Here is a 21,323-nt window from a genome sequence, read left to right as displayed (position 1 = left end):
TCCTCTTTCCTAAGCTTGTAGGTCTCCAATTACAAACGTTTTTTGAATACATTTCACTCAGAGATCTGAAGCGTCGGCAGCAGTGATGTGTTTTTGTTCCGTAGAGAACTCGGGAGCGATTCCCTTTGTCATGTTATCAAAGACTCCCGTCATTTCGATTCATATCTGATGAGCACATTGCAGCCATCAGCGTCTCGGCTCTTGGACGTGCAGATGAAATCTTCAGAGGTGGAGTTTGCCTATATTTGACTCCACTAACAAATGTTCAAGCTTTTGTACATTTTCAAATAAACCGCAAATCCCAAACTTGTCAGCATTTATTGTCGAAAGGCACATTCCAGTACTTATAAATATAAACTCCATAGGGTATTAATCTGTTGAAGTTTTGATGTGGTCCAGGCCTTTGTTGCTTTACCCTGCTCATAATTATTCACTGTTGTTTTGCCATATATTGATAGAAATACAGGCCTTTAACTCTGCACTACAAACACACAATAGTTTTCACAGGAAATGCACAATTGGACTAAAAGGCAGCTTAACCTCACCCCCCCAGCACTGTTCACGAACACCGCCAGAGCTCCAGCGCTTCAGACAGCGGACGAATAAATCTTGTGAGTACCGCAAAAGGAAACAAAAACCTCAAATTGAAGTATTGATTTCGGCATCCATTTAATTAAGGAAAAGCCAGCTCTCGGATCATTTCAATGGCTATTATACTAAAAATGTAAAGTGCTGACTGGAGTGCTTTTGCAGAGAGCCCGGAGTGCACAATGCCCAGTTGTGTGCCATAGGTGTGCCACGCGCCTCGCTCTTTAAACTGAGCTCATAGTGCTCAGATATGCTGACCTTCCCTAAAAGTGCACATTAGGCCGGGCGCTCATTAGAGCAGGCCGAACCCAAGAGCCTTCACTTCAAGGTTGAGGTTTTTCCTCTGTTAAGCACTTTGCCGGCGGATTACAAAGATCGCTGACAGCTGAACACCATTTAGAAACCGTGGCCTCGGTTTGAAGGCCGCCTAAGTACCAGATTTCAATTTGTGACGGTCTGTCATAACATAGCACCTCCAAACCAGGCCAGATTCTTATCAGGAATCATTCACATATACATACAGCTCTGGAAAAAATCAAGAGACCACTCCAAGTTCAGAAATCAATGTTAAGTGGTCTCTTAATTCAAAACATGACTAGGGATGTAGCAGTTTAATGATATCTGATGAAATAAGACATCAGCTTTCTTTGCAGAAGCAGAAGTGTGTAAAGCTTTATAACTTTAATTCTACAAACAGAATTAAAGTGTCAATGACATCAGATGCTAATCATGGTCAGTACCTCTAGTTAACTAGCCTAAGCTTCTTACCAGTTTACTGATAGCTGAGCCTGTCGTATCCACAGAAGACCATGGTATCGGCAGCATTTCCCAAGGGGGTTTAGTGGCGGAAAGAAAGGAAATCTATTGGATCGGCCTCTGTTAAAAATCACAGGATTTACTGAGGAGATACGCCAACACTTGGGTCAAGGGCTTCCCAGAATGCTCTGTGTTGAACTGTTGTGTAACCCTGGTCATAACCAGACGCTGCTGTGGAGGTGTGTACTTTCGTTTCAACACCCGTCGGACTGAAGATGGGCTAGAGACAGATATTGGGTACAGGCTTACATAAACCTGCTATCGGAAACGTATTAATGTTTGAACACGCTACCCAGCTGCTTTTTCAACCAAATTATTTTAGTCCATTTATTTCTTAGGAGATAAAACGAAGCAGGAAATAAAATCATCCCCTGCTCGAAGGTTTAAGCAAAAGGTTGTTCCCCTCAGGTGCAACTGCTCCAGGGGCCTCAATTACATTGCGAACACGGATTCTGGTGGCTTTCGAAGCAAGTCATTACAGTGCTGGCTAACTTCATCTGATGTTCAAATATGTACGGGACCCTGGGAGGCCAGATTCACTCCTCCTGTTGTTATGCCCGGAGGTGTATGTGTGAATTACTCTAATTAATGACAGCAGACTCTAGGATGTATCACAACTGGTCCAATATAAACACTGATTGCAAAAGCATTCTTGGAATTAATTACTCCCCGTGCATCATTAGACTTGACTCTGTAGTTAATTAAAGAGGTTTGAAAAAGATGTGTTCTTATTATAAAGCAATATCATCTTTCATCAAGTTCATGATATAAATGTGTAGAATCACAACATACGCGTATATAGTTTAAAGAAAGCTCCACCAGTTTATTTTGCCTGTAGGACCTTCTATATAAAGTATTATAATGTTTGATATGCAACTGATAGAGAAATCAAAGCAAATTTTTCAGGAAAGATCATTTTAATGTTTGCCATATATTGTATAGTTTGATGCAATCAGTTTGTTACACACACAACCACATAAATGCAATACATTTTCCGTGCTCGTGTCAGATCCTTATTTCCAGTTCTTTTCTCTCCTTAAAAAATGGGAAACTACCCCAGTTGCTGACATCGCTTCTTTTTACATGCGTCAGCTAATGACCAACTGTCCTTATTTAAATGCCACCAACAGATAAGCCACAGGCAGAATCCGATGTTTTATACTTCATGAGGAGTTCATCAGACTTCGTTTTCGGTTAGACTGCTTTGCATGAAAAGCTGTTGATGGCTGGGCTCGTGTTCTGGTAAGGCAAATGCAGTACATGGAAGCAGAAAGCAATAGAAATACCCCACAACCTGTTAGACACGGCCCACAGGCGAGTCAGAACACAAGCACACCGCACTGCATGACAAGGACAATGTAATGTATATAACATCTATTTTTCACTCAACGCTGTGTATTACTCCTGATGATCAACAATTAATTCATTCACAACTATGCAGGAATAACAGACTCTCCAACAGACAGATATGCAGTAATGCCTCTGATTAGAGTTAAGTTATATTAAGGTGTATTAGTTGGAGCTTCAGTTAAAGTACTAACTACTTCTGTGTAACCTTTACACTCATCCTAGACTGAAAAACAAACAAACAATAAAAAAAAAGATTAAGCACAATCAAACAATATACAGTTAGGTCCATAAATATTTGGACAGTGACACAATTGTCATCATTTTGGCTCTGTATGCCACCACAATGGATTAGAAAGGAAACAATTGGGTGAACGGTATAGGAATTACACCCATTTTTATATGTGGTCCCCCCAATGTTAGGGTCTCAAAAGTATTTGGACAAACTAACATAATCATGAGTTTCAATACTTGGTTGCAAATCCTCTGCAGTCAATGACTGCCTGAAGTCTGAACCCATAGACATCACCAGATGCTGGGTTTCTTCCCTGGTGATGCCCAGCTGTCTTTAGTTCCTGCTTGTTCTTGGGGCTTGTTCTTGATTTGCAACCAAGTATTGAAACTCACAATTTAATTCATGATTATGTTAGTTTGTCCAAATACTTTTGAGCCTGATTGTTTCCTTTCAAATTCATTGTGGTGGTGTACAGAGCAAAAATAATGACAATTGTGTCACTGTCCAAATATTTATGGACCTAACTATACTTTCTACACGTCAGGAAAACGAAGCCAGCTCTGCCCATGCAAACACTGTCGAGACTGATTTAAGTCTACGGTTAGTACATTTTCCATCGAAGACTGTCAAACCTAAAAAGCTTGCTTGCTTTATAATCTTCAAGGCCCTGCTTTAATCCTTAGTGCTCTGCTGTTTTCTGCTCTAATCTCTTCAGCGCGGTACACGGCCGACTTCAATGCACAGCTGCGGAGACAGAAGAGCGAAGACAACTAAACCAAACGCGTCTCCCCAAAACAAGAGGAACATCTTGTAACAGTAAGAAGATGCAGCTTCAAAGAAAATCAATCATGTTTATACATATAAAGAAAGCGTTCCCAAAAGCTTTAGGAATCAATGTAAGCCACAAATTAAGTGGACTGGTATCAGACCTAAGGGTGACATGCAAGTCTTATTGTGTAATTGGTAATTACAATCAATATTATGCATGTGACTGTTGAATTATTGTCATCATGTGTTCATTCCCTGGAAAATGATGCATAATAACGCAGTGACAATTAAAGCAGCTTTTTCAGCTGGCAATTAGAAGCTACTTCAGCAAATTATATCTGATTGCATATAGCAAAACAAAAAAGGAAATAAACCTTGATCAGAGACCTGTTATCAACTTGAAATCAATAATTTTCAACGGCTAATTACGAGCTCTATACGAGGACAAACCCTACAACGTGAAATCAGTTACAGTACATTGCGCCATCAGTCTCATTTTTGAACGCCTGAAGTCGAGGGCTACATCAAACACGAGCCGTCTTCAAATGCCCCAAAGTCATGTTCCCACCGAACACTGGCTTCATTTTGTCCAGTGCAGAAACTGTTCTCTGTCACCGTGCTCAGCCCAGAGAACATATTCTCTCACATGCAGGTTTCTGTCACCCTCAGATACCACAGAAAAACAAATAAAAGCTTGATTCTATATTTGTCACTATGATTATTGCATGTTTATTTATCAAGGGGGGCAGTAAAAGACATATACAGTCTCACACATACACGGTCATTCATATCTATATCTACCTCTATATCTAACATATACACACACACACTTTCACAAAGATAATCTAAAACCCCAAAGTTCAGCTGGAGTTCATGTCTTTTTTCTCTGTCTCCTGGCAGCAAACTTACAGAAAGTCCTGTGATAACTTTTCCTGGTCAGACTGGTCACAAGATTATGTAGAAGGATTACAGCTACTATTCACCATTGTACCCTTGTCATGTAGTGTCTGCAGATTACTGTAAAACCTTGTCAGTCACCTTGGATATGGGCGTCCACTAATTCATTTAATATTAATAATTATAATAATAATTATAATAATAATATTTTTTTCTTCCTGCCAACATTACTGTTAATACCACAAGTGAATATAATATGCTGATCTAATAGGGGTCAAAAACCACAATACCACTTCAAAAACACCAAAAACACACAAGTTGGTTTCAGGAACAGAACATGAACAACAACAACGATTTGTCACCATGATTTTATCTGACCATCAGAAGCTCTTCTCACACGACAGCCCTGCATGGTCCTGCCCCTAATAGCTGAATGATCCCATGGACGCACACGCCAGTTTAGGGCTTTGAAAGACCAACGCACAACCCAGAACCATCTCCTCTTCTCCTGCCCTACAAGTTGCCAGTCTTTTGAAAGAGCCAAAGCCGACAAGGCCGAACCCCTGAATTCCCCTATAGACATCCGTGAGTGAAGAAAACAAACACCACGAGGTCCTCACACACAACACTGCTTGGAGCCATGCTTGAACTGTTCATTAAGAACAACATAAAACCGTAAAAGTCCAAATTAAACCGAACACATCTCTCTATGAATGGGTTCTGTCACCTCGTGTTATTTTGGTTCAGGACAGAATACCCAGAAATACTATTTATTAGCCTCCGGATTACGCTCAGTTCAGATTGACCCATATACCAACATTTTAAGGAGCAGCCGAGGCCCTGGTATTACCTCCACCCTCCACGTCACCCGAGAGAAACTGAAGCTCTGATATCCTGGTGGAAAATAAATAACCACATCTCCGTTTTAATCATTCACTCACAATCATCCCTCCCTTGCCTCCTTGCACACGTTCCAGATGGTGCCGCGTGTGTGAGCAGAAGGATAATAAAATCACTCCTATTTCTAGACCACAGTCAATCTTCAGCATCCCCCCCTGCCCCCCTCCGCTCAGATTAGGAGTCGGGAGGCGTGAGCGCCAGGCGGGCGAGAGAGAGAAGCCCAGCGTTACCTCTGCAGCTCGCCCAGGCCTCTGCCGGCCGCCGGGCCCAGGCCGGGCCTCAGGAAGTTCTGCTTGAGGTTGAGGTGCGTCAGGTCCTGGCTGTAGAAGAGATTGGCAGGCAGGTGCTCGAGGCTGCAGCAGGACAAATCCACCGAGCTAATCCGCTGGGACACGATCTGAAACAAGAACACACACAGCGGGAGGGTTAGAGCTGAAAACCAGGGGAATGACCTACTGCTGCCGACAATCCTGCTGCTAATGCCATGCCATTAAGAGTTACACACAGCTATAGGTTCTGCTGAAAGGTGACACACACAGATTGGGCGTGCATGCGCTGTTCTCACTACTCATTAAGACACTAACGTCCGAAAGTAGGAGGTGAATAACAACGATAAGCAGAAATGTAGCAGAATTATGGTACACACTTCTTCATACAGGGTTGGAATTTGCTTTTCCAGTGCAAACACGTCTTTAAATGAAGATCCTAGACCTGCCAGCATCCAGGAACTGACATGTCACAGGCACAGCATCCTGAAACCCTGGCAATGTTCTCCGATACTGGGAAATAAGGAGACTAGAGAACATAAGCTATTGTCACACTGTGTGTAAGCAGAAGGGATTAGTGCAGCTCTGGGATCCTGCAGTAATAATGCCGAAGCAGTCGTAAAATTGATTAAATTGCTCGGCACGGTTTTGCGTAGCACAGGCTGCCTTGAGCGAAATGACAGGGCATAAAACACACAAACGGCGGGCTGCAGGACTCTACTGTGGCAGCGGTATCAGCGTCAACGAGCTCCACGTCGGAAGGGAAACAGCGGTAATTGCACAGCCACGGCCGTTTATATCCCCGGCTCAGTGGCCTCTGTATCATGCTCTGTTTGAGCGCTCACCCACTGTGAATCACGCTGATTACAGTGATCATTCATTACCAGATTAATGGGTCAGCGCTTTCTCACGGGGAGACGAACCACAACCAGCAGAGAGCACTCTGGGAAAATCAGTGATAGAAGACAACATTCATTGATATTTTTTGATGAGCACTCGAATGTCCTGAAGGAGATCCCACGAGAACGTAATAGTGTTGCGGTTGATCCCAGACCATTTACGTCCTCTGTTGTTGTACCTGTACAGAATGCAACAGTGTACAGGAGTGTAAAGCTAATAAACCAACACACACATGCACAAACTCAGCTTTTTACAGTATGTTCAACTGAAGGCTTACAAATTGATTTCAGACAAGCAGATAGTAGAACAGTCCTGATATTACTAACAAGGTATTACAAAGAAAACGTCCCCCTGCCCTGCAGAAAACATCACAAATCAATTGCCGGGAAACTACAAGAGTGAACTTCTGTTCACATTCGAGTCGTGACGTTATTTACCAGCTGCGCCAGAACAAATGCCGATCATCTGTCATTGTGAACATTACATCACAAAGATAATGGGAGACAGATCTGAGAACAAAGATTAATACTGTACCCAATTCTGGGGTTAAAAAGCAGCTAAGCCACTGACTTACCGCATGAAAAGCAAGACCTCTGAAAAGTATTTTGACCTCATTTGTGTAAGCCCAACCCAGACGTAATCTGGGTGAATACAGGATATTATCCAGGACTGTTTAGTATTAATCTACACGGAGGAATAGAGTCCTGTTCACAGTGACAATTGAAACAGAAATCACTATCACACATTTCCAACTAGACCGCGGCTTTATATTGAATCAAGCCGCATGTAGAATAAGCCTGAGCTCTGCCATTCCTGAAGGATACCAGCCAACCCGTAGTATTTATGATTAATATTGTTTGTCCATGCCAATCCAGCCGAAAACCAATAGAAAAGACAATTTTACAGATAAAATATGTAATTGAGAAGAACGTCTAGCACTGGAAAAGGTTTGTTTTAAGACTAACAGAGCAGATCTGGAAGGTGAAAGGCGATATGTTCTTAAACATTTAAGAATCGAAGCCTTGAAGTGAAGATCTTGTTTGAGGCAACCAGGATTCCTTTTACAATTTAAACAACTGAATCTTTCAACTGGAATATCACAATGCTCATGACAAGAATCCTGCGGTTTATCCTGACTTGTGAAATGACAAAATCATTCATTTATATGTTCTACTACAATGATAATATAAGGAACACAATATACTAATTCAGGCATTTTAACAATACAATTATAAACATAATTTATATAAATATTTATATATACATAATTAAGGATTCTGTTTGTAGCCATTTTCCCCAAACCACTCTTCTATTCTTTACAAATTCATGTGATATCTGTTTAATTTACACAATCAGAATTCCAACCAAATCGTGGAAACTTATAACTTTATACACAATATTTAGGAAATGTGTGTAATAAACAAAAGCTGCTTTACAATCGATCAAGACGCAGTCAAAGGTTGGCGTGGATCGGCCAAAATATCTCTTTATCATTATCTGAGCCTTACGATGTATTGTCTGCAGCTGCTGGTGAACGAATTATGTTCGATTAATTTATCACATAAAAAATACTATATTTATAAATGAAAAGTTGTATAATCCATTTGAAGTCTCTGAAGTGACGATGAAGCCAAGCAGACCGTGCAGAACAGCAGACAGAAACTTATCCGCGATTCAGCTGCACAGTCTGGGGGCAGGATTAGGCAGGGTTTGGAAGTGCCGTGTGTTAATTGTATTGGCAGACATCATGGGTTTTCATTTCAATAGGATCCAAACAATTAACATCATTATTATTTTAATTAACCCATTATTAACATTTGAAGGCAATAAAAGACACCAGAACAGACTGGATTACGCAAAATATTCACTACCTAACACAGAAAGTGCAATAATAATGCATACAACTTAACTTCACACGGTATATTCTATACAACCTATTTGAAAAGACTAAATTGCGGAAATACTAAATAATGACACCTGAATCAACTATAAAATAAGAATAAGAGTATCCTGGGCAAGCAAACAGCATCTCAGTCTGGTATTTAACATCAGCACCAATTAACATGCATGTAAACTGTCTGAACTGTAGACTTTTTGAATTATGCACTACACAGTAAGCCCTCCAAAACACACTAGTCCCACGAGTAAAGGTTTGCCTGATGTTAACTTTAGCCTCTTCTCCCCCAGTCAGTTTTTGGACATCATGCTGTAGAAAGATCATAAATTCACTACAAATCAAGCCAACAGACATGACTTGGCATCCCCAAGGAAATACAAAAATCCACAGCCCTGATTAGATCCTCTCTGTCACACTTCGTAATTCAGCGCCCTGTACGGTTCCCAGACGCGCGGGTCGTAAACAAGCTCGAAAGCCACTGGCCTCGGCAGGACGGCATCAGGAGAAAACCAGTCAAAGCTCTTTTCATGTAACGGTGCAAGGAGATTAAAGTTTTGCAATCCAATAGAAAGGAAAACAAACATTGGTCGCAACAGATTTTTGGCACAATATTCCTAGACGAAACCCATCATTCGGAGTCTGCATGCTTTCTGACACACAGGATGGGTAAAAACACACACACAAAGAAACCTATCACTGTTTGTGCATCTCTTGAAGGGCGTCTGTTAAAGAAGAAGAAAGAAGAAGTGAATCACCGTTTACTTTTCTGAGTCTCGTCCGCCTTACCTACCTAAATGGATGTTAGATGTTTCAAATTGATGGATTTCTAAGAGTAGCAATTAGTCCTCAGAAAGGACAACTGAAATACGGTCACTAATAATCGTTAATGCTTCCAGATTTGCCGAAACTTTAAAGAAACCTACTCAAGAGCTGCTTATGAACCGTTAACCTACATCCCACAGACCAGCGCTGCTTCTCGGCCCAATTACACCCTCCACCGTGCATCCGATTCAGAACAGAGTACCTTGAATAATCACTCGCGGCCGCAGAGAGACCCACTTAACTAGGGTTGTGCTGGACGCTGGGACCTCCGAGTCACTGCGACTGCGGCTGCTGGACCGTAAAGACGAGGCACCGGGCCATGGCTTCCAGCAATGGCGAGACGGTGGAGCTTGTGAACCTGTGACCTGCACGCTTTGGAATCACCGATTCAATCTGAGCAGAGATGCACTTCTGATCCCCCGCCTAAAGGATAAACCAGGGCAATAAACAGGCCTCTGCAGTCAGTCCCAGGTCAAAGCAACGGCACTCTGCTGCTTCGGGTTGTGCCACTTGCGCTCTGAAGAGCACGCTCACAGACACTAAATTATACCTCCATGTTCAGAGGGGGATTTCAAAGTAACACTATATTCTCATCATGCAGGGCAGTATATCCTCTAAGGCCTGTTTTTTAAAACACTGATGCCTACATGAGAAAGCAGAGTGACTCCAAGTTAGGATACACGAGCCATACGAGAGAGACTTATTCCACTGGATTTAAACTTGCTGATGTCATTAATCACGCACTTGAGGCATCACACCGATTCAGACCAAGGGAAGGTGCGTTAACCATTGTTGGGCCCGTGTCTTGTGATTAAAGGGCAGGCTACACTAAGTTAACAGTACTTCATGTACAGTTTAGTCCTTGAAACGACGTAGAACCTGGTTTCTGATGTAGCGCAAAGCTTCTATTTTGAGGCGTCCTCAGGGCAGCGTAGCAGTTAGATGACAAGGGTGTCGCAGGGAAAATATAGAAAATAGGCTCCCTGACTTGTCCTACTTGAGTTGGCAAGACTAACAGCTTGTTAAAGTGTTCTGTTAAAGTAGAACTATATTGGTCTCATTATGTATCAACTCTGCCCTCACTTTCCATTGCACTTTAGTTATAAATCATTTAGTGATGTGACATGGTGCTGGGCTTGTCTTTGGATTAACTGTGCAAGCTGCAAGAGTTTTATTTTTATTTTTTTTATAAAGGAAAAACAAAAGGCGTTTCAATGTTAAGGCTTTCAATGGAGGCTAAGTGATATTGGTGTGGTATAAGAATATATTGAGTTAATCATTTCAATGGATGCTTTCCTGTATTGGATACAACTATCTCCATGAGCAGAACTTCGCAAAAATAAAATAAAAGTCCACAGACTCCAATAACACACCTCTTGTTTTAATATCAGCCTGACATTGCAACTGAAAGGTAGAGGTAGAGACCAAAGTCACCATTATTCTTGCATGCAAAACTACATTAGGAAACTTTTCAATAAGAAGCTTGTGCTACAAGGTCTGTGTCCGCTGGCTGTGTCGACTGACAAGCTAAGCCTGTGGATAATAGGTAACTTATGTGAATGGCTAATGATCCAGATACAAATAAGCCACACATTTCGGTCACAAGGAATGATTCAACACGAGAGTGATTAATAATTGCACTGTGGGTCTATCACGAGTGGAGAACACATGAGGAGCTTGTGACAGATCACACGTCTGTCCATACGTGCAGCAAGCACACGTTAGCTGTGACAGAGGTGACCGAGTGTCAAATGAGAACTAGGCATGTTGCTCTTCTCTTATATTGTTTGGCTAGCAGTAAAGAAGGCTGACATTATCCTTTACAGATACTGTAATCCAGGCAGTTCAGTCACTGGCTTCATATACATCAATATTGTTGTTAATTGGTTTGTTAAGTTCGAAGGTAATACCATTTCTATTGCTAGAACTACTGCTACTACAAGGATGCCGTGCCAAGCTGACTAACTGAAGATTATAACCACATTAACACAACCGTCAAAAACACATTTTGTATTTATTTTCACATCACAGAAAAGGCTGCTTGAAAAACAGGACGTAAATGCCGATCACTCCGAGTATAGGAGCACGTTATGGAACACCGCAGAGCTTTCCACGTGAAACGGGAAAATGCCGCGTCCTGTTTGATTTGTACAGAAATGTAATCAGAGGACTCCTCGCGCAGTGTGGGGACTCACATCAGACCGCTTCACTGCGCACAGAAACTCCCCTCAGTCTCAGGAGGACAGACGGAGCTGCTCAGACCATTAAAATACATCAGGCGAAATGAGCCAGTGGAGTTATCAGACATTAAAGGCTGAAACGAACTGCGGCTGAGAGAATCAGAGAAGTTAACAGATGATCCGCTGTACGCTATCGAAAGTGTCTGAACCGCTGTACGAGCGCTCGGTGACACTTCAGCTCTGCCAGGCAGCGACAGTGGGAGCTTCAATCACACACATCCGTCACAGGGGGTTATCTCCGGTCCTCGCTGGGCAGAGGAACGAGAGGGGGCTCACCTTGGAGGCCTGGCGCTGCCACCGCAGGTGCTCCGTGAAGTTCTCGAAGCACACGTAGTACGTCTGGCTCTGGGGTCCCGACGAGCTGAAGGCCAGGCAGTGGTTGTGTTTCTTCATTTCTTCCACCTGCAGAATAGGAGCAGAAAAAGCAGTGAGCGAGTGTTCATTCCTCCCAATCCCAAGCAAACCGAAAATGATGGCGTGTGATATAGGTCTCGAGACTCTGATATCAGACCCCGCTGAAGCACAATTAGGAGCTAGTTAAAGAGTTATTTATTCTATTTTACAGAAAAACTCATCTGCCTGGTCACACTCAAACCTTTTTGAACTCGGAACCACAGCATTTCAGTGCAAGATGACTCGAGAGATGCTGAAGGGGGTCCTTTAGTAGGTTGTGAATGAAACACTGCTGTCCTTATGTAGATGCTGAGAGCAGCCGGGTCATGTACAGAGAAAGAAGTACACACGAGTACATATAAAACGGTTTCCTCAGAGCCCTCGATGGCACATGACACATTTCACGAGGGCTTTTGAAATTACTGAGAGCATTGTTTGTAAACAGACATCTTGGTTTTGATTGAGGACTCCGTTAAAGTTGTGATCGGTCATCTTTTGGGACTGGAGGATAATGGAATTGTTGGCCTTTCCTGATACACACAAAGCAGGGCAAGGCAGTGCTAGTTCACCGTGTCATGCACGTAATGAATGTATTAAATAAATCCAATCCTCTACAAATTCGAATGAAAAACAATGGTTGAATGGAGCGGAGCACACTGCTGTCATTTAAACTGCTAACTGTCTTACAATGTCCTTCCCCCTTCATTTCTCACTGTCCACAATGGTGGTGTAACACTCTTTTGAGATATCAAATCAGCCCAGAACTCTGCTAGCTTTAGCGGAATGAAGGTAGAAAATTGCCCATCAATAATTCACACTGTGAGTCTAATGAATTCCTGCTATAACTGATCACTTAATTGGGCGTAATCAATTCAAATGACTTTGTGTAGGGAGAAAATTAACAAACGAAACTGAGCTACCATTCATCAAAGTTCACAGCACACTAACTGCAGTTTATAACTGTTTTATATTAAACATAACAGAATAGGACTCTAAGTGGCTCTATTTCTGACCACATTTCACAGAATCACTGGTGTCCTTGTCCAGGGTGTTACCTGCCCGTGCCTGTGTCTGCCAGGTCAATCCGTGACCCAGAAAATCGAGGATTTCACAGAATTAATAAAGCTTCTGTTCTTAATGTCCCAGTCAACAAAAGAGAACAAGCCCTGGGTTGCTGGTGTAGGAACAGAGTACGTGTTAATTTGTGAATACATCACAGTTCTGTAAGATAGAAATATATTAAAAAAAGATATTTTAAAATACATCAGCCTATGATGAAATATGATGAAGCCATTTCTTTACACTCTAATAGCAAATATAAGCATTAAAACAAAACGTATGCAGGTATTCCTGTATCTGACCAAAATATGTAAATGTCCCATAAATTCACAATATGTTCTTATAATTTCTTGACGTACAAATATAGATATAATGTGTGTGCGTGTGTGTGTGTGTGTGTGTGTTTGAGGAGGGTTCTTTGAAATGGAAGTAATTCTAGTCCGCAGCGTATTCAGTAAAACAGCCCCTATATTGGGATACTGATCCATTTCAGTATTATTAGTATGAGTATTATTCTCGGCGCGAGCAATTCAGCCGAGTCGGCCCCTGCAGCTCAAAACAACAAACTGCCGTTCTTATTAACAGGAGGAGAGCTACCAGGGGGGGACATGTGGGGGTGTCATATTTTCAATGCAGGACAAGACATGACAGTCAGCATTTTGTGACAGAAGACAGACGAAATGAACCAGAGGAAGATTCACGGCACAACTTTGACACAGAGAAAAGATGCCTTTGAAAGCAACAACTCGAGACGGCAAGCCGGGCGTTTAAGTGAGATGCATGTCTTCTCATACCGAACAGAGCCCCCATTTCCTTTGTTTTCAATCAAAGGAGAGAAAATTGCAAAGACATAGGGGAGGAAGGTAACCTGCCATGTCTGAGCACTACTTCCTTAAAAACACTGGGTATATATTCAATCTTGTTCCTTAAAATTGGCAGAGACTTGTGTGTCGCTTCCACCTGTATCTGAGATCGTGTTTTGTGTTACGTCTTTCAAGATGCAGAAACAGGCTTCAGGACAGCAAACAAACACAGACGCTTTTATATATTCTTTTAATATCCCATCATATGCGGAGATGAAGGAGAGCCTCCAGATTTTTCATCAGAGGCAGGAGATTGATTGTGTGCTTATGTGAATTACGTCAGTGTGATATTCCCCTCAGACAATAATAATCCATCAATTCCCTTGTGAATAAAATACAACTCCATCCAACTTTAAGATCATACATAAGCGTACATGGAGTCGATATAACTTTTATATAAGAGAGAATAGGAGCTTGCCCTGTGCCTGGCCTTCAAAATAAAGCACGTCATGACTAAGAGAAAGCATTAGATTCAGTCTATAAATGTCTGGTAATCAGGGCTCTAAGAGAACAAAATATTGAGCAAACGTACATAAATCTCCTCGAGATTATCTACAGAAATGTCGTAATAAACAGACGCCACCAAGACGCTGACAAAATCATGACCTGCGAAGGAGACGCAATCTCTACAAAACCCTTCACAGCCAGGCCTGAGTAAGAGTCCCAAGACTGGGAAGAAAAAGGAATTTAACAGAGATGATTCGAGCAACCTTGCAGATAAGTGACATCTTTGCCAGAACACCTGCAGACCAAGATCAAGACTCTCATTTGAAAGTAAGAAGTTAAGAGAGACCTCCATGTGCTGCGATATGCATCTCAGTGGTACAATATTCAAATTGAAATGCAGGCTTAGGCAAATGCTTAGACCAAACCGACACTGTTAAATGCTCTCCCACCACAGTTCTCTCAGGACAAACGGGTACTGAAAACAAGACAAACCTTCCCCCCTATCAAAGGCAGGATGTGCATCTTCCCGGTCTGGCTGTCCTTGACGGACGACACGATCAGACAGGTCCCGCACAGGATCACCTGCCTCCTGGTCCAGCGGTTCACCGGCAGCTGCATCTTCCCTTTGCGCACGTTGAAGGTGCCCGAGAGCTGGATCCGCTCTGAGCTCTCGATGCTGTGGGGCTTCCCTGCAAACGAGAAAAGTGCACAACATCATTGAATGAGCCACACGGGCCAGACTGCAGGGCAAGCAGAAGAGTGTCAGTGTTCGTTTCTTATACGCCGTCCCTGAAATACAAGAATACAGGCGTCAACACAGACAGCCAACAACAAACAGGAACACGTGCGTTTCAGAACAGCATCCTGACAGAATAGCACGGTGCTCACAGGCTATAATGAGCCATTTTTATAGCAGCTGGATACTAATCGCATATTTACATTTCGTATGTTCTGATTAAAACAAAATTCCACCTGGAGAACAAGCAGAGTCAGACACTTTCTGAGCAGTAACTCTACAACATTTGAGTTGATTTTACTCTGAACTTATAATGCTTAACATTTAAAATACTATTGCAAATATGACTGAACTCAACTCAACTCTTGTGGAGTTTTGCATTCTGGACAACGAAAGTGACAGTTAAACTTACAGCCCAGCTAAACAACAACGACGACCAGACCAATGACCACAAATGGCACTTGCATCAGTCAGCAGACACCTGCGTGGATTTAACACACTCGCTCAATACCCCAACACACCTTTTAAGAGTTGTCTTTGTTTTCTTTGACATCTATAGATGTACTCGTCTATATTGATGCTAAAAGGCTTCTGAAGCAACTCTCCGACTGGCTGCTCAGCTTCGAGAGAGGATGCACGTGTCCTCTCCCCCGTTGCCTCAAGCTCTACTCAGCAGCTGCACGACTCGGTCACATGACGGTCTTAGTGGAGAGCACTGTTTAAGTGCCTCTTGTACATCACTGATTCCATGAACTGCACTTGTCTTGGGGAACTTAACACACTCAGCTCAGCATCACTCAGAGCAGACACTTCTTCTGTGCTGCCCACTGTCCCCTCACGAGCTTCACCGCCTTATCCGATACTGGTGAGAAATGTTCAAAACAACACAAATGCCAAATAATACTCATCGCTCATGTATAGAAAATAAAAGCATGACGATAATTGGTCTCTATATGAATATGCAAATAAAACAAAGGCTCCACAACTTTTCACACACACCAGATATAATATAACACTTAGCAGACTTCAGTACAGACAGAACTACATGTGCATTTCATTTTAATACCTTTTTCCTGTAATTTTAAAGCTCATTTTGACTGACATAGTCGCTGTTTGTTTAGTAATAGGTCTAGCACAGAAATATACAAAAGGGCTACAAACATGTACTTTAAGCAGCATTTTCAAAAGTCTGGAAGATATGCATTTTATTTTAATAGATTGCATTCAAATGTCAAAATCTACTTTGCTTTAAAAACATCATGACCCAAGAAGATCTGACTTAGGATGACTTCCACAGCCAGGGCTGTGTTAAACCCCAATACACTGCGGCTTTGGATAACAACAAAGCAACACAAAACAAAAAAATAACGTTTTCATATTACCGGCATCCAATAAGCAAACCTTGCGCTGTTTACCTCAGGGGACCGAAGTCTATCGGTCACTACATACGAAGCAGGACTTTCAAAACCAGGATTAGGAGAATTGGCTCACTTGCTCACAGTAGCAAACCACTGACTTTCAGAGGGACCCCCACCCACGCGACGACACATTCTGGGTAGCTGTGTAGTGGAGGCTTGTTGTCCACAGCAAGTGATACATAAATGTGATTGAAAAGACTGGTATTAGAATTGTCTGTCTCAGTTACTCAAGGCACTGCTTACAAACGCCGAGTCTGCTGGCTAAGCACTCAAAACATCATTATCTCGATCTATGAACAGAGAAAACCATATGAAACTGGCCGGGGATGTATTTATCTTGTTTACCTAGATATGCCGTATCACACGAAACGAGAGCTCGTTACAAAAACAAGTTAATTTCGTCGAGTCAATTCAAACCAATCTCATAAGTACAGGGTTCCTGAGAACAGAGAGAACAAGAAACAACATTGCATGACAAATGACACTCACAGGGGCGCAGCACAATGAAAATACACTCATCTACATACATGTGTTCTTCATTGCACTTAATTGATGCATTAAAAACGGCAGGAAGCCCTTAATTAGTGTCCTAGCACGGGAATTATCCATACCAGACCTGCTTGTGTAACCTGTTGTCTAAACTGCGCCGTCTGTTAATCCGAGGTTCTTCTCATAGCCAATGCATCTCAACAGGCACGCACTCATTATCTTCGTATTGGGCTTGCGGTTTAAAAAACAGGTCAGCAGGTGTGTTTTATTTACCATCACATGAACCAGTCTTGCAAGTGGCATGCAGAGATCAACAGCCCCTGTTTACTGCCCTGTCACAGCCCTTTGTACAAGGAAAAAAGACTTACATCCACGTTCCGAGTCATTTGAATAACCAGCTTGTTGTTGATCACAGGCCAATACTTAAAAGGCCTTCGGATAATAGGTGAACCTGCACAGGGAAAGAGCGGGCCATGCGTTTTATTGTATTTATTCAGAGGGATAGTCCTGAAAAACGCTGTTAAATCTGCGAGGGGAAGCACGGCGACTGCAGCTCATGCCAGCCTGCTGCGACACGTTTCTGTCCCTGCCTCCCTACTCGTCACCCAGAGGATGCGAGCTGACAGATTTACGGGAACGGTATCCAGGTGGGTGACGGCGCGGATGCTTGGGAACTCTCGTTTCCTCTTTCACATCCCCCTCTCGGCAAATCCGAGGTGTGCGACTGCGCCTGGGGCATAGCTCGGAGATCAGCTGTCGTTGGCCAAAGCCGATCGCTTCCTTCCTCCTCTCGAGGCTTTCCACCGGAAAGGCAGTGGTTTCCCTCCCCGGAGCAACGCCGAGCCGAGCCGTCCTTCCCCAGGAACATGCACCAGAGCTGTAAACAATGCAGCAGGAGGCCGCTCTGTGGGGCTGAGGGCTGTGGGTGTGCGCGGCGGTGGAAAGACAAGTCTACCTTCATCTGTCAGAAATAAATCTCATGGCAGAGACAGGACGTGCGGTTTGCTTCATGTTGAGCTCATGTCAGTAGCTCAAGATGAAGGGCAAATATGATTTACAAATATTTTCTATTCGCATTAAGTCTTAGACACATCTCTCATTGGACTGCAGTTCTCTGATTTATTAAGCTGGGAGTCACATGACTTCCCAGTCTTTCGACTAAATTGGAGGCTTGTTGGTGTTATACATTCAGCCCTTTGACTTAAATCCTTGATCGATCACAGACAACAGTATCTAAACTAAAGACACTTATTTTATTGCAAAGGATTATATTTTCAAAGGTTTAACTAAGTGCAGAACAACCATCTTAGAGCAAAGCGTTTGTAGGGGATTTCGACAACGAGACATGAAGGCACTCAGACAGAACTAGGCCTACAGCCAAGTCACAGCATTCGAGGTAAATAAATATTTCTGTTTAGCCATAAAGGGCGATAAGCCTGAAGTCTCACTGGATTAATTGAATGCAACCTTCCAGAAGCCGGCAGCATTTCATCAAAAAGCGCCCATTCAAACCCAGGCTATTTTTAGCCCAGCGAGTTGAGTCCGGGGTCCCTGGTGTAAGAGCAATGCCTTGGTATTGTGCAATGTTGAGCCTGCAGCTACTGCTTAATACAGGCCAGGGCCTCGCCTCGCCCCCTCCAACAGCCACGGTATTTCAGTGCCGGGGGAGGGAGAGATGGGAGGACTGTACAAGTCCTGTTTCCACTGAAAAAGTCATAAGAACAAAATCTGTGCGTGAAAGATACAAGTAATTGTGAACCCTGTATGAACTCCGTGAAGTTCAATTCATTTTCTGAGTTAGGCCTGGTTGTTTAGCGTGTTTAGTTGCCTGTTAAACTATTTATTCTGTAATTATTTCGATTGAAAGAGGGTTTTCCTTAGTTGCATCAAACTGGATCACAGTACAATCTCTAACCACTTTCGTTTTGAAGACTCCGATTTTACACATTTGGCAAAGTGGCAGGAATTTAATGTCTTGTTATCTAAAATTAAGAGAATTGGGATGCAGAATGAGACGGTCAGATGACACCTTTTATTAAATCGCTGCTTCCAATCAAAAAGTTTTAAATGCATGATTGCTTTAACACGTAAAAACTAGCAAAATGAGGGAAGGGAGCCAAATTGTCACCTGGATGAATCTAAAAAACAATCACATTTGGCTTCTAGTTCAATACAAACTTCCCTTTAATGAAGACAGCTTTGAAGAAACATAAAAATAAGAAAAAACATTTGTTAAGAACATTAAAAAGAATACAGAAATGCATCTTTGTTTTTCAGATATAGGTGAAATGCTTGTTATACATCCCAAACTAAAAATCTACCAGGATTTCTAAACTAACTTGTCTAAAGGTCAGTATAATTACATTTTGTTTGCAGGCTGTATTTTTCCTCTTAACAACAGACAGCTACAGTACACATCGAACACAGCAGGCCACATCTGACTGGGGGAATGTTGTAAAGACGCATTAAATGTAAATGTAACATGTTCAGCTGCAATTGAGGTGTTTCTGTTTATTGTGATCTGAAGATAGAAAATACTAAATCTGCCATTTCTGCCTTTAATGGTAATACCAGAGGAAAAATAAATAAAAAACTGTTTTAGATATTTATTTAACATTTTAAATTCCCAAATACCTATCACATGCTGTGTTTCGCATTCACAATTCAGCACTGTAATGCCTCCCAGTCATTTTAAGCTATGGTTTACTGCTTTTTATTTTCTCAAAACAAAACAATGACCATTTCTGAATTTCTGTAAATGTAGCTCAGATGTACACATTTTAATGGAAGTACTTTACTGACTTGATCTGAAAAAAATCACAACTCTCTTGCTTAGCCAGTCCATACAGGTCCAAGGCAAAGATTATTACTGTTTATAATGCATTTGCATGACAAAAACATTTTAGAAGTCTAATAAGGCTTAAAAAAAAATACAGACATCAAAAACATGATCCAACAACGCTCAGTATAATAAAGCAAAGGCAAAACATCTTCCGTCCTTGGAACACTGAAGAAAATTGAATAAATACATGTTTTGTTTAGTTTAGGTCCTTACGTCAAACACAAACCTAGATTTCCTCTTTCCTATTTCGCAGGGAGATCATTCTGTGGTGCTATTTAAAGCTGCTGGAGACTTCCCTGGAAAGTGACCACACCACAGCTACCCTCGCAATGGCTAATAACAAACATTTTGCTCTTTTATTCACATCATCGATCACATATGAAGAAACAGTTTACCCACAGTAAAGCATCGTAATTGCTCGTGGGAACGAAAATCATGTATTTTCTCTTCTCAGAAATGCTGACACAGAAATCCATATGGTACCATATTATTTCCCCCTCCCACTGACAACCACAGAGTGTTTCGCTTGCATGTAATTCTTTAATTACTGTAGCTGTGTGCACAGTAAGAGCCCACCAAAACTAATTCGGCAATTAACCCACAGTTTTAAGCTGCACTTACTGTTGAAAGCATCAACTTGTACGAGGTTTTGGTTTTCCCATCCATCAACCTGCAGACCGACCGAATACAGCGTAGATTAAACCTCAGCTTTGACTCCGCCCACACTGTAACTAATAACGTTCACCCACAGGCCGTTAGTGGAAAGAGAAAACTGCTCATCAAGCGATCGCTGAGCTACTGTGGTTGGAATCCACTTGACATGTGATGACCCTGATGACTTTAAAGGTTGTTTAGTATATGAAGAACACATGCCAGTAAACCAGAGACCCCTGTATGTATGCTAGCTAATACCAGAACATGTTCTCAACACCAGCGCTATTAATTTCTGCCAAATTATCACTATAAGGATGCCAGGACCTACACTTTAATGAGCTGAACAGAGAATACAGACCCTCACGAGTATCGCCAAAGCAGCACACAAAACTGGAAGCACCTGGAGTGAATCACACGTTCAGTTTGTAATTTCAGCTCCAGAGACACTCGTCCGTTTGGGTTTTTCTCCGCAGACAGTTCACTAAGGACTCTGAACTCTTGGAGGGAAAGGGATATAATCTAGCCACCTCACTCCAATCAAATGACAAGACTGCAATAGATTCTTCATATTGATTGTATTGACTGAAATTAGATCATTTTTCTGTACTAAAAAAAGGTACAGTTTCCCTGTCCCTTAATGCTCAAATTAATGTGGCATCCTTCCGAGTTTCATTATTGCCTTTCTGAACGACTAATCACAAGGTCTTCCACGGGACCGAGAGGCAAAGAGCGCCATACTCCGATGC

At 42.2% G+C, this 21,323-nt stretch overlaps 1 protein-coding gene across 1 annotated transcript in view; it reads right to left on the bottom strand.

The window, feature by feature from the left end:
* Positions 1–21,323, bottom strand: part of phlpp1 (PH domain and leucine rich repeat protein phosphatase 1) — an 80,328-nt gene that overhangs the window by 18,843 nt on the left and 40,162 nt on the right. The window contains exons 2-4 of the mRNA XM_066716519.1: positions 14,931–15,127; positions 11,953–12,078; positions 5,782–5,948 (exon numbers count right to left, since the gene is read on the bottom strand). Of these exons, the coding sequence (XP_066572616.1) occupies positions 5,782–5,948; positions 11,953–12,078; positions 14,931–15,127 (490 nt within the window). The remainder of the gene's footprint in view (positions 1–5,781; positions 5,949–11,952; positions 12,079–14,930; positions 15,128–21,323) is intronic.

This window comes from Amia ocellicauda, chromosome 2 (genome assembly GCF_036373705.1).
Source record: "Amia ocellicauda isolate fAmiCal2 chromosome 2, fAmiCal2.hap1, whole genome shotgun sequence".
Classification (NCBI taxonomy): domain Eukaryota; kingdom Metazoa; phylum Chordata; class Actinopteri; order Amiiformes; family Amiidae; genus Amia; species Amia ocellicauda.
The sequence above is the reverse complement of the archived record's forward strand: the minus strand, read 5'-3'. Positions and strand labels throughout refer to the sequence as shown.